The sequence below is a fragment of the Dermacentor silvarum genome, chromosome 2, assembly GCF_013339745.2.
Source record: "Dermacentor silvarum isolate Dsil-2018 chromosome 2, BIME_Dsil_1.4, whole genome shotgun sequence".
Taxonomy (NCBI): domain Eukaryota; kingdom Metazoa; phylum Arthropoda; class Arachnida; order Ixodida; family Ixodidae; genus Dermacentor; species Dermacentor silvarum.
In genome coordinates this window covers 222,512,317-222,538,086 of record NC_051155.1, presented here as the reverse complement: position 1 = coordinate 222,538,086, position 25,770 = coordinate 222,512,317, and the positions used below count along the sequence as shown (strand labels likewise).

Below are 25,770 nucleotides of genomic sequence, written 5' to 3'. Positions count from 1 at the left end.
TTTAAACAAGATTGTAGTAACAAGATTGTAAACATGTGAAGCAAGGCTTCACATGTTTGTTTATTTTCATTGCCGCAGGCCTTGCAATGAAGAGGCAAGTTTGAGCCATAACCATATTTCAATGAAAGCTTATGCTCCCGCAGGCGATCATTAATACATCGGCCAGATTGGCCGACGTACTCTTTCCCACACTTCAGCGGTATACGGTATACAACTCCTTCCTCACACTTCACAAAAGGATTCGTATGTTTAATGGAACACCCTGCTTTCTTAGTGTTATCAGAACCGATCAGGCGGCACAAAGTAGCAAGTTTTCGGGGTGCGGAAAAAACCACAGGAATTTTGTATTTCACGGCGACGTGTTTAAGATTGTGCGCCACTTTGTGAGAATACGGCGCCTGTCCTGTCTTTGTTCCTTCCTAATGTGCTGTCACTGTTGGCGCTTCATCTTTTGAAAGAAGTGTCAACACTTGTCACCTAATATTTTAACCTGCGCTACGCCAGTTTGTTTACAAACACGCCGATAAGAATTCTCGTTTAGCATTAAAGAGATTTGTCTCTCTAGACCATGCAGTTGTCTGTATACAGCTGACACGCTTGTAAACAGAGTGGGTGCGGCAGGTCAAGGTGAAGGCAAAAAGAGCAGTGCGCACGCCGCGGGCATTAGGCGAGAAGAGCAGACAGGTCCACTGACTCCATGCTTATTCATTGTTAATTCGGCAGTTTGAATGATATTTCAAAACAAGCACCTAACCGTATTAGTATCTCCAGGTATATCCCCTTTGAACAAAACGTGCCAGTTGGATTTGTCGCGGTAAAGCGAATTACGCTCACAAGCTCATTTTTGACACCGTCATGCATACGTATCCGTCAAGGGTATATGACCCCTGTAACCACTACGGCTAGGTGGTGGTGGTGATGTTGCAGTAGGCGGGGTTAGTTTGTTTTATTTCTTTGTTTATTTTCTTTGTTTTATTCGCCGGAGTTACCACGTGGCAGGGAGGCTGGTATCGTGTAGATGCTGCGATAGCTATTTATAAAATGTATTGTCCATGATCCATTGTGCATAACCTTCAGGTTGGTCACTTATCAACTGCACACCCCTCCATAATAGCAAAGTGTGCAGTGCGTTAGTAGTTAGCGGAGAGTTAGGTGACACTGTGCTGTAGCCTGCAATCTCGGACAAAGAGCGTGCAGCACTCAACGCAGGTGAATTTTACAATTCTTGAGCGATAACTACACGAAAGATTGAACACCTGAGCCCTGCACACATGACCAAAATTTAAAATAAATTCTGGGGTCTTACGCGCCAAAACCACGATATGAATATGAGGTACGCCGTAGAGGGGTAGACTCCGGATTAATTGCGACCACCTGGGGTTCTTTAACGTGCACCCAATGCTCGGCACACGAACGTTTTTCTTCTTTTTGCATTTCGCGCCTATCGAAATGCGGCCGTTGCGGCCGCGGGATTCGATCGCGCGACCTCGGAGTTAGCGGTGCAATGCCAAAGCCACTTCGCCACCGCGGCGGGGCGCACACGATCAATACACCAACAGTGGGCATCAGTTCCGACACAAAAGCGAGATTAAAAAAAAGAAAAAAAAAAGAAGAAGAAATGAGCTGTAACACGTGCTAGTCCGAATGAACACGCACAAGGCATGCACATGGCACTAGACACGCACAGGACATGAAGTGAAGATGTCACAACAGTAAAGTTGGCAATGCGTATATCAACCGTCGACCTAGTAATGCTGCGACGTGGGTTGTTCGTGAAACATCATGGGGCGACAAGAAGACAGACAAGGTTACGCGTGACACCGCCGACATGCGCTATCATCTGCGTCGTGTTTCCGAGATTTCCGAGGAAAGCGCGTCGGTCGACGCCCACTTGAGGCTATACGAGGAAGAAAAGAGACGCGACAGTGGAGGTATATAGGCCTGAGTGCTCGGATGCGTGACGCTGTTGCGTCTCGTCGATTATAATACCCTTTTTTTTCCCCGGCGGAGAAAGTGAAATTTGCGCCATCGTTCCACCTTAGTGAAGACTCGAAGCTGAATTCCGCGGAGCCAGCTCTTTTTGGTGTCATGCTTCTTCTGCGTGCAATCGGCGAGCGAGGCGATTGCGAGTGCAGTCGGCATCAAAAGCTTGCGGACCGCGCAAGCTGACAAAAAAGCTGACTATATCCGCAGCTTGCTAGGTGCTTTGCATCTAAAAGACCAGAGCCCCGCACCATCCCAGCGCAATAATGTCATCACTAATTTGAAACCACATGGTCCTTTAGTAAGGCCCTTTTGCAGAATGAGCTTATTCCCAGCTATTAAGTATCCTGAATCGGGCAAGTGACGCATACGTTCTTCTTATATTTATGCAAATATAATTTATAATTTCAACTTCTGCAAAACTAACGCAAATACGGTAACCATACAGTTATGTTTTGAAGTATTGCAAAAGATTTAGAGAGAGAGATAATTTATTAGAAAGGCAGCGAGGTCGGCATGAGCTAGCATGCTCTGCTGCTCTGCACAGAGGAAAAAGGAAAGGCGAGAAATAAGAGTGATGAAAGATGACGACGAAGACAGGCAGAAGGGATGCATATACATATACACTAACCTAGTAGTTTCTTTAAAGCGTTCTTTAAAGTGGCCTTCGCTACCCAGTAGATCTACGCCCACGATACCATGCCGTAGTGTTCCTCTACGTCAAGAAGTGGATTCTAGGGCTAGTAAAGCCGATAACCCTATAGGCAAGCAAGGAGCTGAAAAGAATGACCAAGAAAGCGTTGAAAAAGTGCTGAAATGCCTGCTAGAATCAATGCGCGTGATTCTCTGTGGTCTCCAGACTCCGGCCGCTAAAAGCGCCGTGCATGTCCTCGCCGTACTGGAGCAGCTGATCGCTGCTCTTTACATAATTTAATTACCTTGCTTGGCACCTGTGGTGCTCACGCAGGCGAAGCCCATACACAAGCTTCTTCGCGGCGAGTTTTTGTGAGCTTTCAATTGTGTTCGTGACTCCGTCCATGCTCTATAGAAGGTAGATGACACGTTTGAAGGACCTTTTTGGACTTTGTTGCTAGCCATGAGGATGCTGAACTTGCCTTTACCGTTGTACATCCTTCTTCTATGTCATCATCACCCCTCATCCAGCTTTTATGTCCCCGTTCCCCCCTCCCCCTGTGCAGAGTAGCAGGCTAGAGCATGCTAGCTCAGGCCGACCTCTCTGCCTTCCTTCAAATAAATTATCTCTCTCTCTTTAAAGCGTTGAGTCTAGTCCGGTGACCTTCAAGTAGTACATAGCAGCCCTCGTAGATATTGTTGCTTCTGTACAGCCACACATTGCGGACAAAAAAGTACTTTCATACGATGGTTGCCTGCCAGTGCCTGCTAGCGCGCAAGCCAGCGTCTTTCGCTGTGATGCGTATAGAGAGAGCAGCCGCAAAACAGATGTTGGAGAGTCTCAGAAACTTGGCAGCGTACACTGTTTGGGCTGTCCGCACTGCCGATAAGATGTGCATAGGGGAGGGTGATGGGAACGCTCGGGCGAATCCGGCGAAGTACGCTTACTTGGCATCGCTTGACTTTAGCCGGTAGGCGGAAAGTCCTGCCAGAGTCTATTTCCCGCAGGCGCCTGTACAGATGGTCTGGTTGAGCCCAGTAATCTGCTGTGCAATCTCGCATGAGACCAGACGACAGAGTTTGCATCGCATCGCGAGTGTGGAAGCTTTACGTCGACGGCTTTAGAAACAGCGGTTCTTGCTTCCGCATCAGCTAGCTCGTTGCCGGCCAAGCCGCAGTGATCAGGTACCCATTGGAAGGTAATTGAGTGTCCATTCCTCTGAGCACGATCAAATATCTGTAGGACGTCTAATGCCAGCATGTAATACTGGCCTCTCCTCGAGAGAGAATCGATGGCTTACGTAAAGTGCTGAGTTTGCATCATAAAGTAAAGTTTGCCCATGTACGCGGTGTCAGGCAGGAGACAAAATATTTGTCCGCATGTACGTTCAAATGGATGCAATGTACAGAAATTCCACACCTGTATTCGAAGATTTACATAATCGTAATCTTGATCCATCGACTGTTTCATTTTAAATTAACCATTTCGGCAATATTTATGGTTTAATTTTTTTTGTATGCAACGAAGTTTATTCAACTCGCTTCAACTGCTGCGAGTATATCCTTGTTTCACATTTATTATGAAAGAAAAACTGAAGTTCTTTTGCAGCTTTCGCTTTCCCTTCTAACTTAAGGACTTAGGGTGATACATCGAATTGCTGGATACGGAAGCTTTACACCACGCAATTAACAACATGCTTGCTTTCTTAGGTTTGTTTTCATTCACTGCAGTTTGTTTTGCAGATTCGAGAAATGTGACTGTTTTGTGAGTACATGCCACAGACTAATTGCTCCAGGCTTCCGATTCATTAAAGAGAGAGAAGGCGACATCTGTGCGAGCGTAATTGTTCTTGCCTTCAGCCTGCAGCTCCGACTTAGCGCTCGATATCAGATCTGCGCAACGATACGAGAGCCTAAACGTCTGGCACGACGTGTGGCATTGTCTCCGAAATGGGAACTCCGGCGTTTACCTTGCGGACAAACTACCGTTCGCGTCAGCGATTACCCAATCACTCTTTCCAAGGACGGCCGTACGAGAATTGCTTCACACGCGCGAAGCTCGGTCTATAAGAGGCCACTTTTCTACGCCCGTCCTAACAAAGAGAAAAAAGTTACGCCGCGCTCGACTGACCGCGTGTATTCTGGTGTGCCGAGAAAAGTTAAAGGAAACTGTGACGAAACGTATGAAAAGGAGAAACGGAGTAGACGGGCTGCCTTCCGTGTGCGAATACAGGCGTCCGCAATTAAGTTCCTTTGCATAATGGGTGGCTTTCGTGCGGGCTGCGAAAATGTCTGACCGCTCTTGTCCGTATCCTCGTACTTTGTTAAGCTGAAGCCATTACTCAAAACTTTTGAACAGACAAGAAATACCACTAGTCCCGTGCAGGCCCTACATACACTCGCGGCGCCAGCTGTACTTTAGCTTTTTGCCTGATCGCGTTTACCCGCTTCGTGTAAGGGAAGAGTTTGGTGTTCGGGAGTGGCTATAGAATTGCACATGGCTTGTCGAGAACACGCACAAGCAGAGCACGGATAAGCAAGGCGTAAGCGCCGTAGTCGAAGAAGCTGCGCCGACATCTCTTCCGTTTCTCGGTATACGTGTTTCCGACTTTCCGTGCAATAGGGGGCGTACGCGATACCGGCATTGACAATTGGCGTAGGTAATTGTACAACAGCGCTAGAACCTTTAATGAGCAGAGATTAGATGACGGATTGATAGACAATATGTTAGACTGCAATATGTGTAGTTCAACTTGATTAGTTCAAGCAGGTTGGGTGACTATTTGTCGCCGCCCCCGTTTCAGAGGGGATGGCAAAATAAACCACCGCCACCACCACCACCACCACCACCACCACCACCATCATCATCATCATCATCATCATAACGTCGCGCTTTCCTAGAGCATGGTCCGAAACATGGGATCGCAGCTGTGCTAGCCGGTGTTATGCAAAACTTTCAAAGCTGCTCGCGTTTGAGCTCCGTGGTCGCGCATTTGGCTGGTACAGAATCGAATCCTGGAGTGACAATTTTTTTTTATTTTTCTGCCTGCAGCTGTGATTGATTACGTTCGAAGCAGTATATCAATATGAGCAAGGCACGGGCAGTAACCGCGAGCGCTGTAAGATACACGGGTTTTTACTGCAAACAACAACTGTTTAACTGCTGCTAAGAAAAATGCTAAAGCTTGAATGATGATTATGCCGGCATGGTCACCGAATCTTGCAAAATATTTGTGGCTAAGCAACTGGTTGCGTTTGTAAGAGCTCTCGCGAAACATGTTTCGCGAGAGTTATTACAAATGCGACCAGTTGCTCAGCCACAAATATTTTTGTGCCAAATTTAATAAATAGCTATTTATGACACCGTTAAAAAAACACCACTTGTGGAGTTAATTCAGACCATTTCGCAAGGCGTGTTTACCATTAATTGCCCGACAGGGCATTTAGCAACTGACATACATCTGAACTTTCATAATAACTTTATGGCATTTTAATGTGTCAACGTGACCAAATAACCTTAATCTGAAGGTAATAACTGTCTCGATGTCAGTAATATTAACACGCGTACAGTGTTTATCGTTTTCCGGTGACAATTTTCACCAGCTAAATACTGTTACAATGTTATCGCTCGGCGCAAGACGGTCTTCATGTATCTGAACTTTCCCGAATGTTGGCGCTGATAAAATATAACCAAAAAAACTTGTATAGTCAGAGAGCGCACGCGCGACGCGAACAGTGGTGTCCATTCTGAACGTACGCGAGTGAAAGTGATTACGCTAGAATGTGTAATGTTAGAGTCATGTAAAGAAGCCGATGCACTCGACTCGTAGACCAGATTTCTACGACTGTACTCGCCGGTATCGTTGTGCATCGAGGGTTACCTGGTTTGCTGGGCGCACGTTTACCCAATAAAGTGTTCGATTTATGACTCACAGGCTTGGCACTGTCTCGCTCTTCACTGTCACCACAACGTGACAATACGATGCAGCCATTATTCGTGGCTGCTGCGCAATAGGCAATTGGCATTGAGGTGCGTGCGCAATAGGCATACCAACTGCAGCAGCTTCATGTCGTGTAGGCTGTAGATGTATAGCGATGTGCTGCATCAGATTTTTGTGGCCTGATTTCCCGTTTCCATGCCCAACACTCTCTCTTCGTTTCTCTCTTTAAATTTCTTTTCTCCTTCCTCCTGTAAACGGTAGCAAACCAAAATGTTTTGTCTGGTATTAACCTCCCAGCCTTTCCTCCGTTTTTTTTTCTTCTTTCTCTCGTTCTCTGTCTCTCCGGACCTTTTGTAACAGATCTCCTTTGTGCAGGTGGTCACGTGAACCCGATTGTGACGACATCGTTCGCCAGCATTGGCAAGCTGCCATGGCGAAAAGTACCGCACTACATGCTTGGACAGCACCTGGGCGCCTTCCTCGCCTCGGCCATCCTCTACTTCAACTACATTGGTACGGAAGAGACACACCTGTCTGCGCAATGTGTTCCTGTTTTATCGTAACATCGAGAAAAAAAACGCAATATTTAACGGAATATTTTTTATGGTAACATAGCCAGGACTTCGATACGCCTTTTCTTTTTCCCCAGTACAGGGTAGCCCACCGGATATATCCTGTGGTTAACCACAGTATATAATACATACACACATTTCAATTCGACGTTTCGGCCGGAGTCGGGTCTTCATCAAGAGTGCGATTGCACTCTTGATGATGATGGCCTTCATCCAGAGCTCAATATATAAACATTTTCTCTGAAGAGTGAAGTAAAAAAAAAATGTGGTTGATCCCTCTTATATAGGAATCCGTATAGAACACGAAAGTGAAACGTATTTTCGAAGAAACACCCCGTATAGTGTAGCGTTATAATGATAACTGTGCATACGATCGTTTGTAAGTGCAACGAAATCATATTCTTTCGATTACGCTTTGCACCTCAACCAACGCTCCGCAGAACGAAACGGGCTGGGACAGCCCATTGGCGTCTGTCGCACACGCGCGCGTTGGCTAAAGACGCCGCTCGGCATAGCACGGTCCGTACGGCTGTCGCCGTCTGGTGGCCGCCGGCGGAAGGCATCATTCTCCGTGCCACCGGAAAGCCCGCGGTCGGCACAATAGTAAGTATATTCTAGGCACTATAGTCGTAGTGCTGAGACCACCGAAGCGTTCACTGTCGGTGCGCGTTAGTGTCATAATGCAGTACTTCTCTTTTCTGCTCGTAGGCGGCAGCACCGCCCCGAGCAAGAGCGCGGGTACACGGAGGAGTGTTAGATATATAAGGCGCGTCTGTGTAGCTCTCTGCAAATGCGTTTGTGGCGCAATGGGTTAAACGCTCGGCGATCTATCGTCGCGGACCGAGAGGTCGTGGGTTCGATTTCCAAATTTTGCATGTTTGTGGAACTTTTTCTTCTGGTTTCTTTCTTTGTATTATGTTCTATGACGTATTTCCGTGACGGAAATACGTCAGTGAAGTCTTGGTGGACCCCGGCATAAAACACTTTCGTGTTAAAATAAGGAGAAAGAGAGAGAGATAGCGTAGGTAGCCTATGACTACAAACACGCGTACATTCATTGGCGCGTACATTCATATATATATATATATATATATATATATATATATATATATATATATATATATATATATATGTATGTGTGTGATAATGTGTGTGTGTGTGTATATAATGATTTCCACAATCTCGTGGTAGTCTTTGCACCAACAGTTTCGATAGGTGGGACAACCTTTGTTAGGGTTTACGGGCTATATACATGCATATATCGAGCCAGGACTTCAGAGGGGATGTTTTCAGCCTACTGGTAAACTGTTAGCCGGTTTTTTTCTACATGGGTGTTTTCATGGGTTTACTATAATAATAATAATAATAATAATAATAATAATAATACTTTTTTTAGGGAGGGGGGATATTTTGTGACCACAACGCCACAAAAGCTGGCTGCATCTCCAGATGTTCTGCGCTGATGAGTGGCGAGCATAGTAACTTGGTAAGCTAGAAAATACAATTTCTTCCGTCGTCTTAAACGACAGTGTCATAGACTGCCAGGGAATTCTTGTAAGTCTAGTTAGGCAAATCCTGGGGAAAATCATGGAGTTTGATGAAAGTGCCAACGTAGTAGCTGCCCTGACACCGTCAGATCTCGAATTGTGTGCGTTCGGTCGACATCGCTCACATTCAACGTAAAGACGGAGACTTTACGTTGAATAGTCTCCGTAAAGTTACGGAGACTATTCATTTTTTGTCGTAATTGAACGAACAACTTAGACAGCATGTAAAAAAAAAAAGAAAGAAAAAGAATCATTGCTAAGCTACCCACTAAGATTTATTTATTGATTATTTTTTATTGATACTGTCAACCCACAATGGGTCATTACATTACATTACATTACATTAAATTACATTACATATTTTAATGATAAACTTTTGTTATGGCCACATACCGCAGAATTACGAAAAAGTCGAAAGATGACAATTAACGTTTATACACATATTTCTAGGTGCTCTTTGTCAACAGTGCAGCAAATGGTAGGTTTTTTTTTATAATCAGAGTACTTGATGGTGGGAAGGATGAGTGGCTTTATCTGACATAAGTTATTACGTACCTGCTGCATTATATGTAAATAGTAAACGTGAGAGTGAACATGCAGATTTGTCAAAAACTAATTTGAAGCTAGACTAGTGCAACACGCGTCAGGCTATATATTTATTCGAGAGCGCTGTTGCTGCTTCTACTGCTAATTATCCTATTTCATTAGCGGGCCTCCACTAGTTTCGTTGCGCAAGAAATATGTACGCAAACTCTGAAGACCAAAAAAAAAACGTAAACTGTTCTGTTTTATTAAAATAGTAATGGTGAACTGTAACTGCGACTTCGTACACCTTCAAATGTGTTCACGACGTTCAACGTTTCTTTGCTTTCGATACTTCAACATGCCTTGCCTTTCTCAAACTAAGCGCTTGAGAAACGCGTGGCATGCACAAGCAAAAGAAAGAGAAATGAAATGTCCATTTGCGAATGAGGCTGCTAGCACCAGACTATGTGAACCTTCTTCCCCGCCGTCCGTCTATGAAGCGAAAAGAAAAAAAAAACAACCTAATTGAGGCAATTCACCCCGAGGCAGAAAACAAAACTAAACAAAACAAAACAAATTAAGAGAGAGTAGCGGTGCATAGCACAGTCTAAGGTGCGCGTGAACTTGAGGAAGAAGTATTACTGGGCGCAGAGAATCGCGAGGGAGGCGACGAGCCACAACATCGTCCATTCCGGTCACGTGTACTCTGCGGCGTCGCGCGTTTCTTACGAGGACCCGTGCCTCCAGTAGCCTGCTGGACACGTGTGTAGCGTTCTGGATGTTCAGGAATTCTGTATATTCCAAGTCGTGTCCGGAAACTCATTTAGTACACGGAGGTGATGCAACGTTTTATATGCCGTGGAAGGGATTAGAAGAAGGCGAGTCGGGGGGCTGGAACGAAATGCGTAACGTGGACCACGCCACTTGTTCATTAAAACGTGCCCACTTTCTCACTTTCTCTCTTATTACTTCCCTTCTGTGAGAAGCAGCGTTACTAATTAACTAAAGAAAGTCGGGACGAAGGGGGAGAGTGGTATGGTAGTAAAGGGTGGCGGTAAGAAAAACCATAAGTTGAACCGGTGAAAAGTATATTTTCTTTATTCCCGAGTACCCTGGAGTATAAAACATTTAGGCTTTCCGTATTTGAAAGCAAGACCAATCCTGATTGGGTGTTACTTTAGGTTCAGTTTTACAGAATGGAGAGAAAATAAAAGGAATTTCTTCCCAGGGGTCAGCTAGCTGTGGAACCCTCCATTCAACATCCACACCACAGTTCTCTCACAAATCTGCTTTCCCTCCCCTTTTCCCTTCCACAGTGCAGGGTAGCCAACCCGGCTCAGTCCTGGTTGACCTCCCTGCCTTTCATTTTCCTTTTCCTCTCCCCCCTCCCTTTTTTTCGGCGCTAAAATTCTTCCAAACAAACACGCTTTCAACAGGCAATAGATGCTGTGATGTGTATCAGGATGTTGTTCTGACAGCCTATGTATTGCGTGCAGACCTGCTGGACAGCGTCGACGGTGGCGAGCGTCAAATCTTCGGCAAGAACGGCACGGGCATCTTGCTCACCACTTACCCCAACGACAACGTGCACCTTTCCGTCTGCGTCTTCGACACGGTGAGCGAGATCGTGCATGTGTCGACCGTGCGTTTTCCTGTCAGTAGAGTAAAATGCAGCTATATACTTGAACGAACACCAGAGGGGCCTAAAAGTTTTTCGCTCAAGAGAAAATTTGTTGAAGTGAGGTATACATGCAGGAGCTTCCTGTAATCTAGAAGAGTAAGAGACCGAGAGAGAATAAAGGGAAGGAAAGACAGGCAGGTTAGCCAATGTAAGTACCGGCTGGCTACTTTGTACTGGGGGAAAGGAGATAAAAGGAATAAAAGGTGATAGAAGAAACAAAACAAACAGAGTGAGAAAAATTCACACAATAACGCGATGCTACGCGCTACAACTTTCAAAGTCGGTTCGCACAATTCACAAGCCCTTGAGAACTTGAGCAAAGCACTTAAACTAGTCTGGAATAGTGTCCTATAGAACTTTTTGCTCTGTCAGGGAGCGATCGTCCAGTTTTTCGAGCGTGGTCGCGAGTACTTTCCTGCCACATTGTAATGGGGACGGTCACAGCGGAGATGCTTGATCGTCTCCTCGCAGCTGTCGCAGTTGTCGCAGTTGTCGCAAGCAGGGCTGTCGGCCATTCCAATGCGGAAGAAATGGGCGTTCGTGAATTCCACGCCGAGTCACAGGCGGCACAGAAGTGTTGCTTCCGCTCGTGATATCCCTGGTGGAAGATGGAATTGCATAGGTTCATCCAATTTGTGGAGACGTGCACTGGTGAATTCACTGGTGTTCCACAAAGTCTGTGTAAGCTCGAGTGCGACGGAGCTAAGCTTTGGGGCTGCATCTGTTCTCGACAGTGGTATTGATATAATATGGGCACCATCGTGGGCCGCTCTGGCAGCGTCATCCGCACTGTGATTTCCAGACATCTCGCAGTGACCCGGTATCCACGGGTAGATGATGTTGTGCCTCTTGTCGATTGCGGGATGGTGAAGTAGTCGAATGTCTGCGACTAACTGCACGTTAGGTCCGTGGTTGAAAGGGGACAGCCGACACTGGAGAGCTGCCTTCGAGTCACCACAGGTTGACCATGGCTGTGTTGATTCGTGACCAATAAACTCTAGATCAGCACGGATAGCTGCGAGTTCTGCAGCCGTCGGTGATGTAATGTGAGACGTCTTGAATAGGATGATGATAGATTTCGCCGGAATTACCACTGCTCCAGCTGAACTTTTGGAGGAGAAAGAACCGTCCTGCGTAAACGTGGATGCATTCTCTGGGCTTCTTCTGCAGGAATTAAAGTACGGTTTGTTTGAGGGCGACAAATGGTACCTCCGTTTTCTTTTTGATGCCGGGAATGATAAGAAGGGCTTGGAGTGGATGCAGGCACCACAGCGGTAGAGATGGTCATGCTACAGGCGTGAAGTTGACGGTGAAGTTCCATGGCTGGAGGCCATAATACTGCTAAACGCTGAAGAAGGTCGAGCGGCAGGAAGGGTGGCGAGATGATGCGATGGAAGTCGGGCGAAGTGCCTGATGTGCATCCTTAAAGCGTCGACTTGACTGTAAATATTGATGGGGTGGTCATGCGCGATGGCTATTGTTTCTGCTCTGGATGCACACCTGGGAAGGCCAAGGCATACTCGCAGAGCTTGAGCTGCACAGACTGGAGGGCATGGAGGTTGGCTCTGTCGGTCCCAGCCAGTACAGGTAAGCTATAGCGTATAGGAGACCCAGGAACAGTGCGTTATAGGGTTGGAGCATCGCCCTCACAGACGCACTACATGACTCTCCAGCGAGAAATCTGAGGACATAAGCTATCGTGGCTAGCTTCTTTTTTAGGTAGGAGACATGTTGATTCCAGGAGAAGTCTTGATCTATTATCACTCCTAGAAAGCAGGGCGTCTTTTTGTAGGTGATTGGCTGTCAGTTAATTCTGACGACATTGCTTTTCGCTTGAAAGCGATTATAGAGCACTTCCCGGAGGACACCTCCAGACCTCGTGCTCGAAGATAAGCTGATGTTAGTCTGGCCACTTTGTGGAGTCTAGCGCGCACATAGGGACGCGTCACTCCTGATGCCCAAATGCATATGTCGTCTGCATAGATCGACATACGGACGGATTGTGGAAGGGAATGAACAAGGTCGATGAGCACTAGATTAAATATAGTGGGGCTCAAGAGTACACCTTGCGGCACGCCATCGGTAGGTGTCATGTTGTGATGTCACACCATTCTTTGATTGCACAAGCAATGACCTGACCTTCAAGTAGCTGAATATCCATCGAAAAACAAGGCCACCTAGGCGGACATTGCCCAAGGTGTCCAGGGTGGATCGACGAGTTATGTTGTCATAAGCGCTTTTAACGTCCAGGAACATCGCCGCTGACAGTCTACTTAGGCTTTTTTTTTGTGCTGAACAGACGAGACAAGACCTATGACGTTGTCTATAGAAGAGCGCCCGCGTCGGAAGCCTGACATCGCGTCAGGGGTATATCTAGTAATGTTCTAGATACCATTCAAGACGTGTCAGCACCATACTCTTCATCACCTTTCCTAGACAACTGGCCAGAGCAATGGGACGATAAGACGCCACGTCTAGGGGTGATTTGCCAGGTTTGAGCGGAGGCACAAGGCGGCTGGACTTCCATGCAGCAGGAACCACTCCTTCACGCCACGAATTGTTCTACACGTCCAGAAGAGCATACCGCGGGCTGTTTGACCGAGGTTGCCAAGAGCTGCGTATGTCACCCCATCAGGCCCAAGCGATAAGGAACTTGTGCACGCTGCCAGCACCGCTTGTAACTCCTCGATGGAAAACAGATTGTCCATACGACAATTCCGCGAGATTGAAACGTCATGGGGATCATGTGCGGTGAACGAGGACGGTTGACCAGCAACCTTCGAACAGAAGTCCTCCGTTACGTCGATCTCTCGGTGACCTTGGCAGAGAGCCAGTCATTTGAAGGGGTGGCGTTGTTGCGGCGATGTTCGAAGACCGCGCACTTTTCTTCATACATGTGACAGTGACAGGGGCTTATGTGGGTCAAGTGGAGAGACCATCCTCGCAAGAATCAATGTTAGATTTTGCAGCATTACTTGTTGAGCACTTACGTTAGACGTGGTACCACATCTAGTTGGTGTGCCATGGTAATTGGACGTGATAGAGATTTAGTTATAAATGAACAACTCCACTGAGCATATCTTGTTTCTTGCTGTAGCACTCTGATGTAAAATCAAAATGAGGTGTTGGTTACTGCCTTTTGCAGGCACAACTGCTTGTCTCATATGTTTAACTCGTCTGAGAGAAAGAGAAGGAGGCTATTTACTGAAAATTAAGGAGGTTTGCATGGCGGTACACCTAGCATGCTACTGCCTGCTGAATGCGATGATAAATGGAACAATGCATGCAGAATACATGTTTTATAGTACATCAGTAACTATGCTTGGGCAAAAACAGCGTTAGCTTTCTTCAGCTTGCGATGTGAGCGCACACCATTGAGGAGCACGAGAACTCTCGAGATTGTATTTACGTATGGAGCGCTTTTGCATTCCGTTTCCATCGAAATAGGATCACCGCGGCGCAGGGAGTCGCACCGCTGACCTCGTGCTCAGTGCATTGGGTCAAAGTAACCGTCAGTAATCTATTGTTGTTGTTTTTTCGTTTTTTTTTTACGTTCGTGTAAGCACAACCGCAACCGGCGCCTCGCTTAGCCTGCCGTGTTTACGTTCTATCGTCTCAGTCGTGTTGTGATCGATTGAGTTCGCAGCCCACGTGCCGACAGCCTGGAGGCCGCTGTCAATTGAATGAATCCCCGCAATCCGAGGAGGGGCGAAAACGCCGGCGAGCGCGACAACCCTTGGGGTCGCTGCTTCGTACTTTAAGACTCAAATGCAGTCCCATTTCGTTCAAGTACGCACTTTTTAACTGTAACAACAGCGAGAGTGCGATGGAAGAGCGCCAGGCTCGAGTTGACGCGCCCTACTTGTCAAGAGAAGAATGCGGAGAGCCGGCTACCGCTTTTAGCCGTCCTCCATTCGGGCGCATCGTGCGGCCCACTTGACCTCGCAGCTCCTTACGCACCGCGCCCTTGCCCTTCGTCCCTCAAGCCCGGCCTTGTACAGGCGAGAGAAAAACATTCTTGCGAGTCCGTCCAACCTGAGTTCATATAGGCCAGCCGTTGTTTGGGAACTACAATAGATTCAACGCGCTGCGGTTCGCGCCAGTCAAAAACAAGAAGAGAACGCATAGCACACTTCAGCAGACAGCCCTTGAGTGCAGGCAGTGCGAGCACGGCGAATACCTCCTTGCCTTCTATACCTCCATGCGAAAAGCTGATCCGCTCTTTACAACGCAAACACTTTTGTTTTCACTCCTGGCGAACGTGCGCGCCCTGCTGACTCTTCCAATTCCGCGTATTTGCACTCAGTGATCTCGCTAAGGAAAACACAGATACATGAAGCTTTGTTTAAACTACTTCGCCAATTTTTTCTCGTCCTCCCCTGTTAACGAACAATATGTCTTAGTCCTATAAAAATAAGCTCGCTCGTTGCAACGTTTTAAGGGACATCGATTCAGGAACGTTTTAAGGTTTCCAGTCCATCTAAAATAATATTGACTCTCGTTTCCTATGGATATCGCAAACCTTTTCCTGCAAACGTATCTGATTTATTGCTTTAGTGAAGTCGCTTAGAGCTTGCTTTTCACTCGCCGCGGTGTATCAGTGGATACGTGTTCTGTTTCTGATTTCGAAGCATGGGTTTCCTTTCCAGCCATGGCGGCTGTATTTCGATGGGGGCGAAGTGCAAAAATGCTTCACGGTCGAAATTAGTCCGGCCGTAGTCCATTACGCGGTGTCTCTCATTGCCCCAGTATTGCTTAGGCATGTAAGTCAAATGAATGAATGAATGAAGGGATGAATCGATCAATCAATCAATCAACTGCTTGACTTTCTTCTTACCAACTTCTTACCATACATCAACTTCTTACCATACATTACTTACATAGGAAGCATCTCCTAAGCGCACTATACTTGACGCTAACTTATGCATGTTGTAAGGTAGTGAATCGATCACCATTATGTAGGCACTGTAAACGAAATCTTAATTTGAAAATTTTTTGAAAGTAAATTACAGTGACTGGTGTAGATGCAGTGCATGTGAAGGTGGCCATGGTGTTCGCAGATCATCTGCTCGGCCCTGCTCATGTTCACCATCATGGTGATCCTGGACGACCGCAACGCGAACACGACCAAGGGCATGCACGCCTTCCTCATCGGCATCATGGTGGTGGCGCTGTGCTGGGCCTACGGCGCCAACTGCATGGCCGCCGTCAACCCTGCCAGGGACTTCCCGGCACGAGTGCTTAGCGCGCTCGTCGGATACGGCGCCGAGACGTTCACGTGAGTATTTTCTAGCACTATACCTTCCAGTAGCAGGATATCGAAGGCCTCACTTACTATATACTCGATGCGGTGTGTCCTTCTCTGAAAGAGGTGTAATGCCTTCAAAGAAGGCAACTCGAGATGCTTAATGCTATAGTTTACATTCAACGCACATATTGGCATCTATGTGAAGCGAAGTTTCGTGAAGCGGTTAGTTGAATGCTATATACAACTGTTCATCTTGTGCACAGCGTTTTGCAAAATAGTGATTACCTGCCTTCCAGGCAAGGCAGCATCTCATCACGCGACCCATGTGATCGCGCATTACACTGTCTCCGGGATCGGCCCACTTTGCTATGTCAGTCTGTAGGGCAGGTATATACATGCACTTACGCGGCGAGAAACCGACCAGCAGATGCGCAAGAACCCCGAGAAAGAAGGCGCGGAAAACTTGGCTTTAATAAAGGAATTATGCGGCGCATATTTGTTGCAGTGAAGATATTTAGTGACCGTTTGTTATAGTACTGCACTGCGCGATTCCATAGAGAACAGAGCTTTCTCACAGTATTGCTGCTATCATCTGCCCGTCAACCTTTTACGGAACGTAACAGATTGCCTATCAATTATTTCTGTACATGCACCCCTTATGTAATTCTCCCTAGAGGGGTACTTAAGGTAATCTATAGTGAAGTGAATTGAAGCCGGCGACCGGCACATCTATAGCAGTAGTACACATGGGGCTGCAAATAAGCCGCTCATTACACAAGTGCTGTACTGTCTGTGAGCTATTCGGCAGCCGCCGCCGCCGCCGTGGTCAGCAATGTCCGGCAGGGTTCGCTAAGACAGTTTCACTTTAAAACAGATTTCGAAGGCGCATTTATTCTTGGCCACAGTTGTCATCTGTCGATGCTGCCCAAGTAGGGACAGCAATCGACGAAAAAGCGAACACCGGCGCGAAGCGTGCTAGATAACACGTTGAGCGCTACAATAGCTGAGATATCTAATCTATTGCCTTCTTTTTAAAATTATCTTCATATATATTTTACAGCGCACTTTAAGACCTATGATAGGTTGCTTAGGCGGACACTATAATCCAGCTCGGTTAAGCCTAAAGCGACCTTCATTCTGATTTCGATCTGTACCCGCTGTTCCTTCCCAGCTATAGCCAAAGTTACTCGGTGTGTGGGGCGTGAGAATGCATATATAAACTCCTGCCGCGCGTCATATGCCGGAAATAAATGAATGGTTCGCTGTGTTAGACGTCTGTGGAGGCATATCGTTGTTTATGAAGAAGAGGCTGTCCAACTGCATAAACCAGATGGCTGGGTTGGCGACATAAAACTCCTAGAGGACGCGTATAGAGACGCGGGAAGTCTGGTATATGAATGCTGCCGTCCCGTTTGCCGTGCCCGAGTCGTTGTGCTGATGCTGGCATGGCTGGCTTGGGCGTTCGGAGTCACTATTTACATTGGAGGCGGCTCAAGATTTACATTGGCTGGCGGTCGCGGCCACTCCGCGACCGCCAGCCATGGTGCCGATGGTCCCAAGGAGCGCCAGGTGGATGTGACCGCTCGGGATAGGTGCGCTATAGTTTGATCTATTCGCGTGCATACGTGCATGCGGCGTTCTTCTTTCCCGGCGGCACTGTGGCTTATTGTCGCGCCGCTACATGTCTCTTGCGGCACTGAGGAAAAACAAAGGTCGGGTGCTAACAGTGTAGCGACAAACGCAGGTTCCGCAACTTCTGGTGGATCCCGATGTTCGTGCCTCACCTGGGCGGCCTGATCGGCACCTGGCTGTACGTACTGGGCGTCGGCATGCACATCTCGAAGCCGCAGTCCAAGGACGGACCCGAGGGGGTCAATCTGCTACCGCTGGCGCCCAGGGCCGGTCAGTATTGCACGTGTTGAACCGCATGCGCATGCCGCTTCCTCTCCATCGCTTACTGCACTCCCATTGCCTCTCACATGTGGTAGCAGTTGCTTCGATATGAGTGGCGGGGTTAGTTATCCCAAACCAACACTATCACCCGCGTTTCAGAACGTTCCTTCACTCGACACTGCACTTCGACTCATGAAAGCCTACAGCAACGCCACCTCTACACCAAAGGGATCATTGCGTTTCAGTGATAGTATACCGCGATTCCCGAGGGGAAATTTTGTAACACAAATTAAGACACTGTATAGCATCTAGTCTAGAATGCACTGGAGGGAAGGTGTATTTCTCAGGCAACGCCTGTGCTAAATATCCCTGAGAGGGGTACTATTGCAGACCCTCCGAGATCGGTCGGCGCGCTTCACGTGTCGACCGATCTCGAAGTCTGTGATAATAGATTAACAACAAACAACATTGAAGCGCACTGTCCTCTTCTGTAGAGAGGCGACAATCGGTGGACTTCAGGACTCTTTCGAGTCGACGCTCGTTTGCCAATATGGGAAGTAAACCTCATATACCAACACTCTGCATGAGAGAGCTTTCCAATACGTACCAGCTGATCTTGTCTACTATGTTGCGTGAAAATACGCCTGATTTGCACAGCTATTGCGTGTTTTTCTCTCTGCCATTAATTTATGTTGCAGCTTTCTGCATTGGTTCCTTTCTTACTAGGTGAGAGTGCCGGGCACACGGGCGTGTACACAGTTGGTCTTCGCTCGGCAACTTATCACATTGCGGACAACAGCGAACAACATGCGAACGTAAAGGCGTCGGAACTGCCTGCGGCGAGCGATCTCGAAGAGAAAATCAAAGAACCGTAGATTACTGCATCAGTCTATTTATAACCTTGTGGCGTTCCCCATTCAATAAAGCGATCATTTCATCAATCACTCTAATTCACTTTGTGCTTCAACACAGACGAACATGTTCTATATAAGAACAAACATACATTCGTGGAAGAATCGTGGAAGAATCAAGGAAGAATCGAACTTCCATAATGAATCAAACTTAAACAAGCAAATGCAGATATTTTATTGAGACATTCGTTATGCTTTTTTTTTTCCCGTTTCATCGCTATTAGATACGTGGTAAGATACGCAAGAACAAAATTATTTCACAATTTTATGTCTTCACTGATACCACAAATGTTTCTCTGCAATACTTACGTGCTCACGAGAGTTTTTTTTTTTTTTTTCCTTTCATGTCTTGCTTTCTTGCAACGCTAACTATGCAGCTTTCTAATGCTGTCTGAATGTTCTAAGCTCACGTGCTTCTCATTAAGTCTGTTTCCCAGTCACATTTTTTTTTTCATTTACATTCATCTTTCACTGCCTCTGCGACTGCTCATCTTTGTCACGGGAAAAGTTGCTTCAGGAAAGAAAAGACGGAATAGAAACACCTTTAAGCATATGTAGCCTGCGCGAAAATGCGGACCGACAATTTCAACGGCTACTATCTGTCGCATATCACATCGCCGGAATATATATGATTGTGTCTTGTTCGGGGTCACCAAGAAAGTGGACCTCTACATTACAAAGGTACTTTGTGTAACGAGGCTTCATTGAAGTAGGGTGCTGAATACCAACCAAGTGTGAGATAAAGATGAGAGAGAAAGAAAGCAGAGCCAGTGTAACGTTCGATTAACTACCCTGCACTAAGATAGAGGGATTGAAAGATAAGAGAAGGAGAGATTAAAAAAAAAGGATGAAATGAGTGCGTAAATGGTGGCGATCCACCGGAAGCCATAAAGTCCTGTGCTGCGGTAAATGTTGAGTAATGCATCCTTCAGCAGTGGGTCATACAGCAGTTGTGTGTGCAAATGAAACGGCGTGGCATACTTAAAACGGAAACGCTCTTCTAATGAGCGATCTCGATGGATGTGCTATTGCGGCACTTATTCAAATGTGACATCGACGGATTAACAATCTCTTTTCTTTCCTCGTCCTCGCGTGGCTTTAAGTTTAGCAAAAGAGCAGCCGTTTCTCGGTGCTTTGTTTCCGGCGTCCCAATCCATTGTCCACAAAGAAGACAATACTTTCTTCAATGTCAAGTCGTGTACGTATGCCGGCAGCCGTTTTTCAGTACTTCCTGCAGTTTTCGCCACAATGCCTCGGAATGCTCGTAACCGGACAGCCACTTTGTCACACACGACTAGTAAGCGAGAAAGCGTGGAGCAGCCACGGCACATTTTATGTTCACAGGCAACTAAAGAATGCAGATGCGGACGGAAAGGGCACTGCACTGGCGTTTTTGCTGTGTCTTTCTTGTGGCATCCGTGTATATTTTTCTGCGTATATTGTGCTATTAATATTCCAACTTGAACCGAGGAGACCGAACTTCACCCCTTAATTATCTTGTTCATCGCTTAAAGTGCACACAGAACCGACGAGGAATAACCGAGACAAGGCATTCGCTTTCCTCGAATATTCTGTTCCACAAACTGGCCCATTGTTTCTAACCGTATGAAGTTTCTTATATTATCTCTCCGCTGGAAGCACTCAGTGAAACCGCTCGGTCGGACACGACTCGAGAAACGGACAATATCATAAGCAATGTGCACATCCCGTTTCAAGATCGCCAGGGCATTTATCACGTGACAAGAACTGGTTTCACGCCACGGAATGGGGGCATATATTCTACTTCCAAACCTCATAGCTTTTGGGGATCATGTTTTCAACACAACCTCAACACAAGCAAATATTACAGCACGGAAATGCCACATGACTTTCACCACATAACGTAGTGTCTCATGATCCGACTTTGGTGACGTGGAAACTTACGAAAGAGGACTGCATGTTACTTGTCTTAAAAGAAATAGCGAAGGGAACTCTCCCTGCGAATAAAAAGACTATCTCAAAACGCGTGTTGTATTACATGCTTTCCACGAGCTTTAAGCCTCACTCTCTTCCAAAATCGAAAAAAAAAAACATAAAGAAAGAAAAGGTGGTCATAATAAGCAGTGCGAAATTCAAGCCTCTTATATTAACAAAGAAAAAAAAAAGTGCAGATGTTCTATTGTGGTTGGCGTGAAAAAAAAATAGGAAAAGGAAACAACTGCTTCAACTGTGTCCTTTGACGCAGCTGCTTTTGGGCAGCGCTCAACGAAGCAGCGTTCTTCATTGGTCGCTTTGCGAGCGAGAGTCAACGATGCTGAGTCGGCATTTAAACAGCTGGTGCGCAATTCTCTGGTTCATAGGGCCAACTTGTAGAACTTTGATCGCTGCTCGCTCGCCTTCTGCAGATTTCTTCACGAACGAGTGTAACACTCCAGGAATCGTCAAGAGCGAAATACGTACGCAGCAATTTCAATGCATGCCCTCGTCAACTTACGCATTTTGACGTAATTTCACTAAGGCATGACAGCCCGCAAGTCACACGACAGAGGCCGAAATCCCTAAGCTTGTCGTTTGGAAGTTATCTTTCCCATTTGCCGGTCGCCTTCGCTGATACGATTTCCAGCGTCAGGATTGGCTGAGATGTTCTCTTACGAACGAGTTTTAGCGTAAGAGCTTATTTCGGACACGGGCCCCGGTTTCTTGGACCCAGAAAAGTGTTGACGCGCTTTATTTCTTCACGTTGCTGGAACCTTTTCCTAACGTGCGAACATGTGACCGATTTCACTGGGGTAGGACATTGATGTAAGATAATTTGTGTTAAACTGAATGGTCGGCTCAATACAGAGCGTGTAACAACCTCGTAAACCGTAGTAGGGCTATTAAAAATTAAATTGCGAGCAACAGGGAAACAAGGAAAAGACAAATTTTTGTCGTGTGTGCAGACATTGTGGGAGGGAGGGTGTAAAAGTAGCGCACTGTTTGCTTATCGACGCTAAGATGGCTGGCGTTGCCAGAGACGCTTGCCTACACACAAATAGCTCCAGGATGTAAGGGTGGTGTGCTAAATCGAGGCAGTTGCGGGACATTTTGCAGACTGCGCGGCATTGCATGGACGGACGTGTGGAGAGAGATGGCGCAAATAAATCCCTCGGTCACCTCTCTCTCAGCCTCATGGACATGTAACTGTCGTTAATTAGCCATCTTTATTTTGATCACTTGCAACTCTAACAACAGTCTTTGCGACCTGCTTAACTTGTTCGATAGGCGGAGACCTCAGTGAAATTTACTGCCTTCTTCTACGCGACATAATCATCATCACAACCTAATCAAGTTTGCCGCAGAACAAACGCATTCCCCAACGCTGTCAAATCGCTCCCAATCACACCCCACCGCACCAATCAGTTGTGCGGCATAAATTGTGTCGCATCGCAGCAGCCGATCCCCGGCAACCTTTAATTACGATGCACATTTTCACCACGACCGCTCGATAAAAATGTTTTTTTTTTTGTTGTTTTTTTTTTCTCGAGCGGCTGCGTGTACACATTGAAAGGTGATGCCCTGTGATGCCAGGGGTCAATGCCGGGGGTGATTTAGAGGGCGCCATTTTCCCAGTATGCATCACAGTTTATAAGACGTGGTTAGTCAACTTTCTTTTTCTATCGCACCTTCATGCGGAAGCAAATAAGCAGGCGCGAACCAAGCAGGATTGAAATATGGCACGCAGCGGTAGCAGCGCCCAGTGAAAGTTGTCCATGCTTTTTCACCAACAGTGGTAAAGGTTCTGAAAATACCGTGCCACCGCAATAGACCACTGACTCCCGCGTATATTGCGGAGCGATTGAGCAGGCATTGCAAAGATACATGATGCTATGCTTGTGTCCTTTCTCCTGACGTGCCTTGTTTTTCTCGCATTGGTTTTCCACGAAACAGTAAGCATGTTACGTTTAAATGTGAAAACAATAAAAATTCCCACGTATATAAAGGTTACCGTCATAAGGAGAGTGCCGCTCGTTATACATTTCCAATTGCTTCACAGCCGTTCTGTAGTTTCCTTCGCTCTCACAATAATGATCACTTACCTTCACTTGTAATGTTCATTCCGGTCTCTTAATTGTCGCTTTTGCTTGCTTTCTTACCTGATAATCATAGTGCAGTTAATCTCGCTTTTGCTGCTGAAATGGTTTCTGTGAGCTCAGTCGATGCCTTCAGCTGCTGCTGCTGCTGCCTTGCTGGCCTGCTTTGCCATATTTAGTTTGCGTCTGCGACGATGGCGACAGGTCCGCTAGCTCTACACCTTTGTGTCGCTTTTGTTTGTTTCTTGCAGACAAAACAGTGGCCTAGCAGAACAACGAACGTCGCCTTCCAGAAATCACCCCACAGCACGGAACGGACGACGCTCGCATCTTCGTTACCACGGCTCGATCACAGCCGAAACTGCAGCTGGCAGCTCTCAGTGATGGCCAAGCATTACGTCACAAACACGTACCCGTGAACTCTTCATTCACACAACGATATGAGCTTGAAGCAGTCGTAGCTATATACATACGCCATATCGCAAACGCCGTTGCATGTTGAAATTATTCCTCTTCTTCTCATCTTGCTGTGTAGCTATTTCTCTAGACACGGCTGAAAGAAGCCAGAAAAGTTACATAGACAGTTTTTCTACAGAATGTGTGTATTTTATTTTGATGAAAAAATGAGAAACTTTGAAGAAGCCCCCTATATTCTTTTTCAGAGTTTGAAATTGTATAACGACGCGCTAAAGTTGCTTTGTGACTGTAAGCAAACCCCCCCCCCCCCTTTTTTTTTTTCTTCTTCTTGAAAGGTGACAAAAACAAAACAATGGGACAACGGCGCGAACTTACCACCGCAAATCGGCTTTGCTGTGCCAGCACGTGGCATCACCCACGCACCATTTGGAGCTCTGAAACTGTCTTCGCTCATTTGTACAGTTATAGAGGACTTACGGTTCCATATGTTTCTGAATTGCGCATTATTCAGTTCACAAATAATGTCACACACTACGTGTCCAGAGTGGCTTGTGGCTTATCATGACTCGCCAGAACGAACTGTTCAGTGCAGACCTAGTTCAGCTGAGATTTCCATGATCGAGCAGGGCGTCTCATGACTCGTGATGTCCAGGGAGGTCCACTGTAGTAGAAAACACCCACTCGCTGTCGAAAGACCACATAGAACCTCATTTTTTGACCCCGGAGACAGACCTTGTCATTCCCGAAATGAATTCGCTATACTCAAGAGTAAACTGAAGGAGCTTACGAGAATCAATTATTTATTGCAGTTCTTTCGCTGCTTGTCTGCCGTTCATAACCGTGCCTTAGTCGAGAGCTACCTATAAGCCCTTCGCTTCCAAGAAGACAGGTGTCGTGGCCTCACAAAAAAAAAAAAAAAATGACGTGAAGGGAGGACTTTGAAGGGTTGCAGTTTTTGCACCAGCGCTCTTTCCTGAATCGGGCTGAGTGAAGCTGTTGCCATCCGCGTGATCATGGGGCGGCGCGAGTACAAGCAAACGATTGAACAAGAGTGACTCGAGAGTACGAAGCGAGCCGAAGGACTGCAAGCGCTCTGAATTTATGTTCCGTTCCACAACAATGTGGTATTGAAGTGGAACCTGCAGCTGACGTCAACCAGTGTGGAGAGCGGTGGTGCCAATGCATATGTCGCTGAGCATCAGTACATGACTATCAGTCTCGGGCGCATTTTCGAGCACCTAAGCACTTACACTTCACTGTCGTATTATCCTGAAACGGAGCATAAATACCGTGATCAAAAAGAATGTTATCTAGTGGAGTAGAAAGCGTTTGACGAGCGCACTGCACGCGCGATGTATTGCCGTCGGTGCTTGTAGGGTCAAGTAGTGCCTTCACTGCCTTTATGCTTTGGTACGTTTATACATACTGTCGTCTGAGAATATGCGAGAGCTCGCGAACAGCCAATTGTTGGAACTACGGTTCTCGTACATTTTCTGAGCTTCTGGGGTAGTGACGGGGAATTGTAATAAAGAATTTTTTGCCTATTGTCGCCCTGTGATGCTGTCTTGTGCTCTGGATTTCATCGATATTGCCAGGAGGGTTCAGGAGGACCCCACATTAAGCGGCCATGAAATCATCGCACGATTTGCAAGGTGAAGTATTAGGTTGCGTGGCTAAGTTGGACGACTACCACGAAGAATTGAACGCAGCGACAAAGACGAAAGCTCATACCAAAATTTTGGCAACAATGTTTGCAACGGAATTCTCTAGGCACAGACGTGCTCGAACAATTAACCACAGTGCAGTCTGATCATGTGTTGTGCACAACCAACGTGTTGACCTAATAAAGTAATTAACGCCCAGCTAACCAACCAACCAAACACGAACTTCGCGAAAGAAAAAAAAAATAAACGTTTTCTCTCTTGTGCTATAAGCTTGAAACCCACGATCGAAAACCGTAGACTGAAGCTGGATTTGCATACATCGTATGCTACGCATGCCACCTTCAGAAAATTCACGGTAATTGCAATGTGGTTCAGAAACTTTTGTATCCGGGCGTATTTGCGGATCGCAACAGAAGCAGAATATTTCCAGCGCCATCTAGCAATGGCACGCCAGGAATCGTTCTGGCTTAGTAGCACTTCTTAACCGCTGTATGATGTTTTCTCCTGTACTGATCCAATCAAGGTCAAGAAATACCGCTTACAGCGTGGGGTGTACCTGCACTTCAGGACCCACTTTCCCGTCTTTAGGTCAGGTCATGCGGGTAAGACTGACCACTGGCTGTGTGGCGCTACTCTCATCTTCAGAGCTGCAAGCTAGAAACTATCTAGCCATGGCGCCCATTGGGCGATCTTGAAAGTAGCA

The 25,770-nt window shown here is 46.6% G+C and overlaps 1 protein-coding gene across 2 annotated transcripts in view; it reads left to right on the top strand.

Moving 5' to 3' along the window:
* The window catches only part of LOC119442712 (aquaporin-9), a 99,647-nt gene extending 74,695 nt beyond the window's left edge, over window positions 1–24,952 (top strand). The window contains exons 3-7 of one of the 2 annotated variants that reach the window (XM_049662330.1): window positions 6,933–7,070; window positions 10,698–10,816; window positions 15,943–16,160; window positions 17,875–18,032; window positions 23,238–24,952. In XM_049662330.1, coding sequence (XP_049518287.1) covers window positions 6,933–7,070; window positions 10,698–10,816; window positions 15,943–16,160; window positions 17,875–18,032; window positions 23,238–23,254 — 650 coding nt within the window. In that variant the 3' untranslated portion in view covers window positions 23,255–24,952. Of the gene's footprint in view, window positions 1–6,932; window positions 7,071–10,697; window positions 10,817–15,942; window positions 16,161–17,874; window positions 18,033–18,749; window positions 18,953–23,237 lie in introns of those variants that run through there. The other variant, XM_049662329.1, reaches the window with a different exon arrangement.
* Window positions 24,953–25,770: the final 818 nt, after the last annotated feature.